This window comes from Mus caroli, chromosome 12 (genome assembly GCF_900094665.2).
Source record: "Mus caroli chromosome 12, CAROLI_EIJ_v1.1, whole genome shotgun sequence".
In the NCBI taxonomy this organism is placed as follows: Eukaryota; Metazoa; Chordata; class Mammalia; order Rodentia; family Muridae; genus Mus; species Mus caroli.
This window is the reverse complement of record NC_034581.1, coordinates 71,178,935-71,191,630: the sequence shown is the minus strand read 5'-3', so window position 1 is coordinate 71,191,630 and position 12,696 is coordinate 71,178,935. Positions and strand designations below refer to the sequence as shown.

The window sequence follows — 12,696 nt, the reverse complement described above, 5'->3', positions numbered from 1 at the left end:
GGGTAGGGAAGTGGGGGGCGCTATGGGGGACTTTTGGGATAGCATTGGAAATGTAATTGAGGAAAATATGTAATAAAAATATTAAAAAAAAAAAGAAGTGGGTCTTCCCACTTCACATGATTTAATTAAGGGGAAAAAAAAATCTCTCACAAGTGTGCCCACCCATTTGGGTCTTAGTTAATTCCAGATGTAATCAAGTTGCAACCAAAAATATCGCATGAGCTATTTTAGAATAGAAAAGATAAAAAATAAAGAACTATAGACATTGCTAATATCTTATAAAGCTATTTTAATGCCTATAGAGGTATGATTATGTGTCACAATGTTTGTTATAATTCTAAATATTTTCCACAAAATTCACCATGTCAGTTCTCATTAGCAAACACGTAGGTGATCACTATAATGGCTTTCTTGCCTTCTTTTACATTAATTTACTCCAAGCTAATTAGCCAACTTTATCGTGTTCAGCTTTTATCATTTGTATGTGCTTTATTCAGGTTTGCAGTCACATCGTAAAGCTTTTCTGTGAGATCCACTCTAACTAGACCATCAGTTCTTCAGGGCAGGGGAACGGCCACAGAGCCAGTGTACTGGGAGTGAGTTGTTGAAAGGGAAATTCCTCTCTTAAACAAGAATAGAGTTCATGCTACCAACACCTTTGATGATGTGCCCCGAGGGTCTGCTTCTGCACTGCTCTGTGTAAAAGACTGGCTCTGTGTCCCCGAGATCTGTCCCAGGCTCCTTCCTGGGAGTTACAGCATAAAGCATGACTCACTGTGGTTGCCTGAGCCTTGGCTTCTGGGAGTGACTTGGAGAGAAAGCCTGAGCTGGGAATCTGCTGGCCCAGGCGCAGGCTCCATGAGCCAATCACGGGCCTCCTTGTGCCTCTCACTCACTTCTTATCCTACTTGTCTATTCTGCTGATTTTGCCCAGAGCATAATACTCTCAGCTGGCTAAAACGCAGACTGCCCTTTTTAAAGAAGGCTGCCCTTTTAAAATCTTTATCATTTATTCCTTGGGGCTTAGGAGCCTTTACTCTCTTTTCTGTGACATCTGTTATTTCTTATTATTAAAAGTAACACATGCTAATTGTAGAGATTTTCTTTTTTTTAATTTTTTATCATTGTAGAAACTATTTATATGGCTAATTAAGAAGAAAGCAAATACCACCCATAGTCTTACCACCCAGATTGATTTATTTTTATTTATAAAGTCATATTATACATACATATGGCATGAGAGCCTGAATTTTGCCTCAAAATATATCTTACCCTCTTTTGTCGCTGAAACGTCTTATGCAACCTTGATATCCTCATTAATGGAACCAAAATATGAAGAACCCCCCTGTTGGCCATGCACTCTGTTATCTCGACTTTTTGTTTGTCCTGGAACTAGAGTTTGAACCTTGGGGGCTCCTGCATTTTAGGCAAACACTCTCCCCCATGGGTTCCCCCAACCCCAGCCCACCAGTCTTTATTTTGAGACATTTTGAACAGAGAAAAGGGAGAGGGGCAGGAAGCACTTAAGGAATGAATAGCCAAGTCATAGCGTCAACCACATCTTGTTGTATTTTATGCACAGGTAAACGTGTAATCTGTATTGGTTTTTCATAGCTTTGGTTTGTTTTTTTTTTAAGTTTTGCACAGTTCTAAGCATTTCACCCAATATATCTTGAAATGATTTTATATCACTACACAAAAGTCTCTTCTTTCTATTTACAGGTAAATACTTTTCCATTGTATGAACATATCTCAATGCAACAAGTCCCCAATTGTGTGTACTTAGGTAATTTTTAATATTTGACCATTTCCAAAACTACAGTGAGTAAACCTGAATGAATGTACGTGTCTGAGTGTGTCTGTCGGACAAATCCCTAGAAATGGAGTCACTAGGAAAAGGATGTACATCCGAGAGCATCCTGGCCAATGCCTTTCATAGAGGCTGGCCCAGTTAAACTCTTTCCAGGGCACATGAGTGCCGTGCTCCCCACAGATGTGTTCCCCACAGTCTTGCCAGAGCTCTACTTCATCAGACTTTCTGATCATTTTTCATCTGAGAAGTGAAGCACGTGTGTCTTCTTGTTCTTCCCTTTTGCTTTTTTAGGGTTAGTATGAGAAATTCCAAATGCAAAAATATCAAAAGTGAAGGTAAAATAGGCCACCATTCATATTTAGTATTAATGATATGTCTACGTATTTTGGGACATTGAATATTGTTGATATGTCTTTGTTTGGTGGGGTTAATGTTATTGATATGTCTGCATATTTGGGGCTGAATTATTTTGAAGTAAATTAAAGATAATCTAGTTTCTGCAAATGACCTTTGTGTGTGTCTCTGGAAAACAAGAACATTTCCCACTTAAACCTAATACTGCTTCTTATAGCTGACAATTAACAACCATTCCCCGATAATCAAAATCTGAGAGAAGCATTTTCCCAGTTGTCATTGAAAAGGACAATTTATTTTTATATTGTGTGCCCAGGTATGTGCCTTAATTTACTTCCAGATTTATATTATGCTTATAAATATCTTGCCTGCATGCATGTATGTGCACAACATGTATGCCTGGTGCCCACGTGGGTCAGAAGAGAGCATTGGATTGTCTGAGCTGGAGTAAAAGTGGGTGCGGGCCACTGTGGAGGTGCTGGGAATCAAACTCACATCTTCTGCAAGAGCAATGAGTGCTGTTAACTAATGAGTCATACCTCCGCCTCATGCCTGTGCTTGTAGTTTTTACCTCTCCAAGCATCTTGGGTAGCTTTTAATATTGAAAGATTTTTATAGTTTTTTGTTGTTAGCTCTTTGTTTCATTGTTAATTGTCTTCCTTTTAACTTATAGACATTGGTGCTAGCCAGGTTCTTTTGCTGTAACAAACCAACTCTCCAGTTTGTCAGCTTATGAGGAGAAAGGTCTATCTTGGCTCACAGGTGTGTAGCCTGTATAACGTTGTGCCTTTGGCGAGGCAGCGTGTCACAGTGGAAGCACATAGAGGGTGGGAACTGATGGCCTCACAGCCAAGATTTAGATGCACACTCAAGTGCCTGGGAAGGGCAAGGAGGGAGACAGAACCCTGGGCCCTCTCACTACCTCTGAGAACACGCCCTGTCTTAGTTAGGTTTCTATTGCTATGTTAACACACCATAACAAGGCCACTTATAGAAGAAAGAGTTTACCAAGGAGGGTTAGAGTCCATGACCATCATGGCAGGGAGATTGGCGGCAGGCTGGACCATTAGCTGAGAGTTTACATCCTCATCTACAAGGAGGAAGAGAGACCTAAATGGGAATGCCTTGGGCTTTTGAAACCTCAGAGCTTGGTCCTTATGATCCACCTCCTTTAACAGGGCTGTACCTCTTAATGCTTTTCAAATAGCCAACAACTAGGGACCAATAATTCATGTATGGAGGCCATCCTCATTCAGTCCGCCACAAGCCTCAGTTACAGGAAGGCCTCCCGCCAGGTCCCACATCTTAAAGTTTCTGCTGCCTTTGAGGAGCAGCAGGCTATAGACCAGATGGAGCCTCCATCGCATGGGCATTTGAGGGCCATTCCAGCTCCACACTAGAGCTCCACGTCTTTTCACACGTGGTCCACTCAGTAGCATCCCCCTCATTAGTTCGCCCTTGCTCACAGTCGTCCCCCATCCCCACCCCCCCGAAACCTTTTAGCACATTTGAGCTTTCAGTGTTTCATTTTCTGGCTCTGGATTCGGTGCCCTACTGACCTTCCCCTGGCTTCATTTTAAACAACTCTCCTACCACAGTTGATTACTGTATTTCAATAGTTTCTTTTTGTGCACTCCAGTTTTTGATCAATAAAGTTCTTCCTGGAATTTGAACTTTGGATTTAACTCTTCTTGAGTTGTCATCTACTTTTGCAAAAACTTTTACAGAATAATCCGTTTTCCTTTTTCACACGTACTTGAAATGTTCTTTTATCCGATGTCAGATGTCTGTATGTAGCCAAGACTACTTCTTCCTGGTTGCCGTGTCTACCTTTCATATGATAATGCCCCACGGTTTTATCACAAGACTATACTTGACGTTTGTGTGATTTCGAGTTTTCCATTTGCTCAAAATTTCTTTTGTAGTAGTCCTTGGGGGTCTTCTAATGTCTCTGTGTAGACTTTGAAGACTTACCCTAAGATGTAACCTGAACCGTTTTGTCTCTTTATTATCATTAGAGGCCTTGCAAATCAATATTTCTGGGATGACCCTGTCACACTTTCCCTGGCTCCCTTTGTCTCCAGAATTAAGTTTAAACATTAACTAGTCCTACCTGTTCCCTACCTCTCATCCTTGCCTTCTCCATAGCTGGGAATCGAACCCAGGGCGTTTTAGTCTATGTCTCTAAGCTTCTTATCCCAGAGATTTTCATGTCTAACTTAAAGCCTATTGTCTGTCTTTCTTCCTTCCTTTCTTTCTTTCTTTCTTTCTTCCTTCCTTCCTTCCTTCCTTCCTTCCTTCCTTTCTTTCTTTCTTTCTTTCTTTCTTTCTTTCTTTCTTTCTTTNCTTTCTTTCTTTCTTTCTTTCTTTCTTTCTTTCTTTCTTTCTTTCTTTCTTTCTCCCTTTCTTTCTTTCTTTCTTTCTTTCTTTCTTTCTTTCTTTCTTTCTTTCTTTAAGATTTATTTATTTTTATTTATACGAGTACACTGTTGCTGTCTTCAGGCACACCAGAAGAGGGCATCAGATCCCATTACAGATGGTTGTGAGTCACCATGTGGTTGCTGGGAATTGAACTCAGGACCTCTGGAAAAGCAGTCGGTGCTCTTAACCATTGAGTCATCTCTCCAGCCCCAAACCTATTTTCTATATCTAGTCTCCAAGTCTGTGGCTACTCAGTAGCCCGTGAACAATCTTCCATCCATGTCCACTTGGGTTCATTTGTCTTCCTCTTGCCCTTCCAAAATGTTTTTCTTTTCGAAGACCTTTTTGACAACTCCAGTTGTCACAGACCTCTCTTTGCATTGACCCCCATGGACATCGATTATAGAAGTGATCTAGTATTGCTTTGTGCAGCATGCCTGTATGTATCAGACAGGGTTCTCTCTCTCTCTCTCTCTCTCTCTCTCTCTCTCTCTCTCTCTCTCTCTCTCTCTCTGTGTGTGTGTGTGTGTGTGTGTGTGTGTGCCGTTTTAATCAGAGTGTCTTACATGCTGAAGTCTGTCTGGGTAGTCCAGCAGTGGCTGTCCCCAAGAGGACCAATAGTTCCCAATAGTTCAGGAGTTGTTCAGTCTGTGAGCTGCAGGTCAGCAGTCCCCATCTGGTGGTGCCGGGGCCTTGGAGCATTCCTAGACAGCTTCTGCTCTTCAGTCTTCTCTGGAACCCTCAAGTAGTTTCTGACACCAACAAAGGAATGCCTCGCCAAGAGAATGGATTATTTTTGCCAGAGAGAGTGAGGGCAAGCAGGCAAAATCCAGTGTTTCCTTCTTCCATGTCCTTCTGTGTGGGCTGCTACCAGAAGGTGTGGCCCGGATTTAGAGTCTCCCAACCTCGAAAGAGCTCGTCAAGAAAATCCCTCACAAGCATAGTTGATGACAAATGTAGTCAGGTCAGTTGCCATGATTAACTATCACAGTCTGGGAAAAATGCACTTAAATGGCTGCAAAACAAACTTAGAGTGACTTTGTGTCTGTTTTCTTGAGACAGATCCTTACTGAGCGAGTGTGAACCATGTGTCTTATGTCCCAATAGCCTCTGGGACAGTCCCTTAGATGTGGTGACCGTGGTGGAAGGATGGCACCTTTCTGTGTGCTGGCACTTTTCTGTGTGCAGCCTTGCTTGTCAGCGGATGGATGTTTGAGGGTTTCAGTGTCGTGGCTACGTTTGACTTCAAGCTAAATTTTTTGAAAAGGAGTTGTGAGGAGGGTGTACCTGTCACAACACCCTCACAGTAATTCTAGGTCGGAGCTGATTAGGGAAGAAGATGAGTTTTCTGGGGCAGCCCTAACACATGAGGGAATACGTGTGGCCCCAACTTGAGGAGTGAGGAAGAGAAGCAGAGAAGGAAGAGACCATACTTGGATGCCAGGGAGGCACAGACCATTCCGTGGTCACCTCCCTCGCCCCCCACTCCTGCATGGGCAAGGGCAGGGCTCTAGAAATAAGTACTAGCTCCTGCAGGGCCTTCCTGAAGCCCTCTTCAGGGTAGGTGTTAAGACTGTTGGGTCCCTTGTGAACAGCACACTCTTCCTGCTCTGCTCGTACTACCATGGTTTCCTGTGTGGCTGGCTCAGGGTCACTGGCCTCTCCTGCACTCAGTCGGCTCCTGAGGAGAGTCTCAGTCTTGAGGGAGGAATGTGCTGAGCATGCCAATGTGCAGCAGCCGAGTGAACAGCTAATGGAAATTAATCCCCACCTCTGGGCCCTTACTCTGCTTTTGATCATCATTAGCCTCTCGGAATCTTTCCCATGCCTCAACACTGCAAAGTGTTTCGTGGTGCTAGGGATTCTGGGTAATCCCCCCCCCCCCACACACACACTTAAATGAAGGCAGCCAAGAGGCCATCTGCCGGGCTCCAACCCCGCAACTCCAGCATCACTGCGTTCTGAAAGCTGAGGAGGGCTCAGGATGCTTTATGGGATGTCTGTACCAGTGTTTGTGCCAGCTCAGCAGCCTAGAGTTGCATTCTGTGTCTCTAGGAGAAGCATGTCCCTATTCTTTGCCAGGCACTAATAAATAGAGTTTAGCACCAGGTAGTGAAATCTGTAGAGTCTTATGAACAGGAAAATTAGGAAACAAAAAGACAGTTAGCTTGTGAGAGCACTCACCTCTATAGTGGCTAGAACCTTTAGTCCCTTGGTCAAAGGTCCCTCCCAACTTTGACTTAAGAAACAGGCCTAGGAAAGGCCTTAGGGGTGGGGGTAAGGCTATATAGCTGGCTCTGTGGAATCCCAGCCCAGCATACCCCAGACTGTGGCACTCTGTCTATCATATCATCAGAACTTTTTTCTTTTGCTATGACAGCCCTGAAATCAAGAAAACCTTGTAATTTGCTGTTGACAGAAGGGCACACTGGGGATTTCCTTGGCCCGGAGGCCTGGAAGGAATGAATGACACTTGCATTTTACATGTTTTTACCATCAGTACAGTGCCCCTCCACTTCATGGAAAGCTTATTTAAGTGGCTACCTTAGAAGTGTTTCTGTGTGATGCATGAACACATCGTATGTCTCATAGAGTCTGTCTGCTTGGAATAGGGACCCTCTGGCTTGTCCTTGAAGCCACCTCCACCCAGTGCTGAGCACTTTATGGTTGTACGGTAAGCATTCATTGAATGGATGAACAGATGAATAAAGACGCTGAGTTCTTAACACTAAAATAGCCATGAGGTAGGAAGGAATTTGATGCAAGCTGCCAGCATCGTGCCCCAGGGGCAGCCCTGGCTTAGCTCCACTTTTTGTTGTGTTAAGCCTGATATTTAATAATTTAGAAAGCCAACCCTTCCATGGTTTGTATTCAGTGGAACGCATAGCTAGCCTCCTCTCCCAGTGCTGACATTCCCTTCTGTGTCTGCCCTGGCTGTGTCCCATCTACACACTCTTTGCCCAGGGATCTGCAGGCCCCCAGACCCAGACACACTGTTGGGTCAGTTCCTGGCCTCATTCTTCAAACTCAAGTGCCTGGGAGCCTGTGGTCACACACTATTCACAAACCCAAAGGATGGGGGCTCTGCTGTCCGCTTCTGCCCTGTTGTTTCTACCTTACTTTTGTCTCCTCTTTCTTGCTACACCTCTGTGTCATTCTCTACCCTTCACTTATGCAGTTTCTGTCTTCTCTCAAGCCTTAGCCTGAATGCCCCACCATTATTCACAGAGGTACTAGTAGGTACCCATCTAAGCTGGTTTAGCATGGGCCGGCGGGAGCTGGGTTTGCCGATTTACTGTGGAGGTGCTTTGTCACCATCTCAAAGCTGAAAGTCAAGATTCCTTGCCTGCCGTTCTTGGGGGTGAAGCCGTAACATCCACCATGGACAGCTTCCAGCCCAAGCCTTCACTTCCTTTAACTTACATAGATGGGGGTTCCACACAGCCCAACTCTTCCCTGGCGTGTTTGCTTCAGCGGGAACTGCTTGAGAGCATGCGCTGTGTCATTAGGCCTAGCATAGGCCAGCCACATGGCAGAACTGAGTAACTGCTTCACTAGTCACCTGCAGTACAACTGAAAGTGCCTACTGGGCATCGAACTTGGAGGTCTGAGAATGGAGAGACAAATGAGACAGGCTTCTCTGGGTGCCATGAGCCCACAGTCTTGTAGGAAAGACGTATATTCAACTAATCATTGGCAATGAGAATGCGGGAATCACAACACACAGGGGGAGCCTGGATGGGGGGCGGTGGGGCGTAAGGAAAAGCCCTCCTGAGAATTCCATTTGCCCTGATTTTAACGGACAAATGGGAATTAAGTGGAGGGCTTGTGGGAGAATGCTAAGAGCAGTCTAGGCAGAGGGACTGAGTGGACGGATGGAGGGATGGATGGATGGATGAATGGATAGATGGTTGAATGGAGTGAATGGATTAATAATGGAACTGGTATTAAAATCAGAATTTAATGTTAGACTAGTACAGACTGTTCTGCCTGGCATTAGGAAACAGGTGACTGAATCAGGGTGTCTTGCTACAATGAACAGACAGTGGTGGAGGAAGTGGAGGTGATGGTGGTAGTGGTGGAGGAGGTGGAGGTGGTGATGGTGATCATACCATTTCCCTAGTTCTGATGGCCTGGGGTCCCCCAGAATGGATAGGCAAATGAGACTGACTTGCAGGGTTGGCATATACCCCCAGAAATGGGGGGGGGTTGCAGCAGCCTCCTCTACCAGGCAAGGATGACACTAGAATTACAGAGAAGCCCTTCAGCTCCATGGTGCACCCCACCCCCAGCCCCAGGCAGCTCACCCCAGCTCTTCTCCTCACCCAGATGAGCGGGAAGTGGTCCAGAAGAAAACCTTTACGAAATGGGTGAACTCCCACCTGGCTCGAGTGTCCTGCCGCATCAGCGACCTCTACAAGGACCTGCGGGACGGACGGATGCTCATCAAGCTGCTGGAGGTGCTCTCTGGAGAGATGCTGGTAAGACCCTCCTCATCTGCCTGCACCCGGCCCCTCCCAGCCTGTGGTGCTGCCATCAACACCTCTTGAGGAAAGGCCTTGGCTGGAGCCGAGCGGGCGGGTTCCCTTGGCTTGCCAGAGTTTCTCCATGGTCCTCTTCCAGGTTCCACTTCTCATAATGTTAGGGGTCTGGGTGGCTGATTGGGGTCTCTGACTTCTTCCTAGAGCTTCTCTCTCCTTCTGACCACTCCCACCCCTGCAGGCTCATCCCAGAGGCTATGCAGAGCTTAACCTTTCTGTCTGGGGTCTGGGCATCTGGAGCTGGTATACATGGGCCTAGATATATGAGCTGTGGGATAAATTTACATTCCTCTTAGAACCGAGAGGAAGGAAAGTTTGCTGTGTGCTTTGCCACAGGTCACGTGGAGACCTGTTTGAGGGGAGGGGGGGCTCTTGGTTGTCCCTGCCCAGCACTGTGGTAGGTGAGGGTGTATGGTTTTGCTCTGACACTTCCTTTGTGACCCACCAGGCAGGATCTTCTTTGCCCCACCCTCACTTCCTCCGTGGATAGACTGAGGCATTGTGAGACTCTTGGGGTTTGAATGAAAAGTGTTCTACTTCTGCCTTTTCAGTTCTAGGCTGCAGTTCTTGCCCTTTAGCCCACACTGAAACTCCGCTAGAAAGAGGTGCCCCGGGGATCCCTTCAAAAGACACAGTTAGGAGAGATAGGTCGAGCTGGTAAAGCGCTTGAGGACCTGAGTCCAACCCTCAGAATGCACACAAAGCAAGGTGGCGTGTGTGCTTTTGTAATCCCAGCAGTGATGAGGTGGGAACAGGGGACTCCCTGGGACTCCCTGTCCAGCCAATCTAGCCTTCTTGGCAGGTTCCAGACCAGTAAGAGCAAGTCTCAGAAAATCCAAACCCAAACAAAGTTGTGAGCAGTGACTGAAGGACACCCTAGGTTGTCCTCTGACACATGCTTACATATCTGCACACACACACACACACACACACACACACACACGCACACGCACACACACGCACACATACACACTTGCACTAATAATAAGCCCCTTTGGTATTCAGGGGTGGAAGATTTGTACCACTGACTAGCAGTGAGTGGGTCTCAGAACCATGCCTGGTTCGCTGCAAGTACTCAATTCACTGTCTGTTACTGTGTTACTGAGTATGATTGTCACTTAGCGCCCACAGAAGCTGTGTCAGACCCAGAAGGGTTCTCGTGAAGTTTAGCTGAATGCTTGATACAGAAACAACCATCTGAATTTTGCTAAAAGGGAGGCGTTGAAATGTGTGAGGAGGGGCTAGAGGGATGTCTGAGCAGTTATGCACTGGCTACTCTTTGAGAGGACCTGGACTCAATTCCCAGTGCCCAAATGGCAGCCTATAGCACCAGTTCCAGGAGATCTAATGTCCTTTTCCAGCCTCTGTGGCCACTGCATGCATATGGTGCTCTGATGGGTATGCAGGCAACACACCCATAAACATAAAATTGAAAATAAATAAGTGTAAAAAGAGAAGCAAGGTGTCAGGAGTGACTGTGGAAACTGAAGGTTAGAGGGTAGAGCTGATGGCATCAGCTGGTACAGGTTGCAGCCACCTCTGGTGTGACTGTGAAGTCCCTTCATGCCCATGAGGCCATGCTGTCTCTTAGCCAAGGCCAACCAAGGGCAAGATGCGCATCCACTGCCTGGAGAACGTGGACAAAGCCCTGCAGTTCCTCAAGGAACAGCGCGTGCACCTGGAAAACATGGGCTCCCACGACATTGTGGATGGTAACCACCGCCTGGTCCTGGGCCTCATCTGGACCATCATCCTCCGATTCCAGGTGAGTCCTGTGGGTAGAAGAAACTGGGGGGACCTCCCTGAGCTGGTCGGGAGCTGACGACCTTACAACATGGTGACTAGAGTGTGTTTGTGTGCATCTAGGGAAGCTAGAAGCCCACCTTGGGGAACGGTGTTCTCGGGATGGAAGACCTACATTCGGTGCCATCTCAAAGTGCTAATGTTCAGGACAGATGCCCAGCTAGTCTTGAGGGCAAAAATAGAAGCTGACTTGTAGCTACCGTATGAAATAATCTGATTCGGAAATTGCAAAAATTGTGCAGAAAAATTTCCCCTTATACTTTTTAAACCAGACACTGTTTTCTCTACTGAGATTCAAAGCTCTTTCCTTCGCCCTTTCCCTCAACCTTAGGAAGCAATACTGTCCACATTCAAAGGGTGTCTTCTTCCCATAGTTAGTTACATTTGGACACACCCACACAGACATATCCAGGCGTGTGCTTTACCAGTCTGATAGACATAGCTCAGTACAATCAAGTTAGCAACATCGCCCAACATTCATGTTGTTCCACTCTATGAAGTGGTGTACCATCAGAGGAAGCTGTCAGGGTGTCTTATTGTCAGGTCTCAAACTCCTACACAGATATCTAATTAAAGTCGTTCCCTGATATAGGGTGCTATCTCTATGCCATTCTGGTTGACTAAGGCAGAGAAGTAGGCAACTGGGACCCAAAACCTATTTATTTATGTATTTATGTATTTATGTATGTATGTATGTATGTATGTATGTATGTATGTATTTATTTATTTATTTATTTATTTATTTATTTATTATATGTAAGTACACTGTAGCTGTCTTCAGATGCACCAGAAGAGGGCATCAGATCTCATTACGGGTGATTGTGAGCCACCATGTGGTTGCTGGGATTTGAACTTTGGACCTTCGGAAGAGCAATCGGGTGCTCTTACCTACTGAGCCATCTCACCAGCCCGACCCAAAACCTTTTAAGGGGTGTGGGGTTGCTGTAGGAATGAGTGCTGCAGATATACGAAGGACACAGAGAGAGACCCCCCACCCCCACCCCGCCCCCTTCCCCATAGGAAAGCAGAAAGACATACAGCCAGATACAGATCTGCTCTTCTCTTTCTTTGCCACTCCCAGATTCAGGACATTGTTGTCCAAACTCAAGAAGGTCGGGAGACACGCTCAGCCAAGGATGCTCTGCTCCTGTGGTGCCAGATGAAGACAGCAGGGTGTGTATTGCCCTGGAAACCTGACACCAATCTCCAATTTGCCATTGGCTCCTTGCTTCCCCGAGGACAGTGATCCTCAACAATTCTAATGCTGTGACCCTTATATACAATTAGTCATGTTGTGGTGATCCCCAACTATAAAATTATTTCCATTGCTACTTCATAACTGTAATTTTGCTGCTGTTGTGAATCACAGTGTAAATGTCTGATATGCAAAAACTCTGGTATGCAACCCCTGTGAAAGAGTCACGACCCACAGGTTGAGAACCACTGCCCTAGAGGCTGCTACCTCCAAGGGACATTAGACACCGGTCCCCCCAGAACTATAGCAGGTCTGGTACAGTTTATACAAGTCTGTCCTGACCTGATTCTTAGGCCCGAAACTCAAGATTCCTTTCCAAAGTCATTATGGTCAAACTCCGGAACCTGTTGAGTTATGAGCCACAGTTTACAGGAATGTCTTTGTGTGGCTTATCTGTGTGCTCTTATGTTAAAGCAACTCAAGATGGGACGGGTCGGTTCCTCTCCTAGCATATGGAACCTCAGCTCAAACGCTCATTTGAGATCTCAAAAGAATTCGTTTCTTTTTTT

General features: G+C 46.0%; 1 protein-coding gene across 2 annotated transcripts in view; it reads left to right on the top strand.

Moving 5' to 3' along the window:
- Positions 1–12,696, top strand: part of Sptb (spectrin beta, erythrocytic) — a 131,223-nt gene that overhangs the window by 68,864 nt on the left and 49,663 nt on the right. For both annotated transcript variants that reach the window (XM_021178696.1, XM_029484833.1), the window contains exons 3-5: positions 8,918–9,069; positions 10,721–10,894; positions 12,014–12,105. In XM_021178696.1, the coding sequence (XP_021034355.1) occupies positions 8,918–9,069; positions 10,721–10,894; positions 12,014–12,105 (418 nt within the window). The remainder of the gene's footprint in view (positions 1–8,917; positions 9,070–10,720; positions 10,895–12,013; positions 12,106–12,696) is intronic.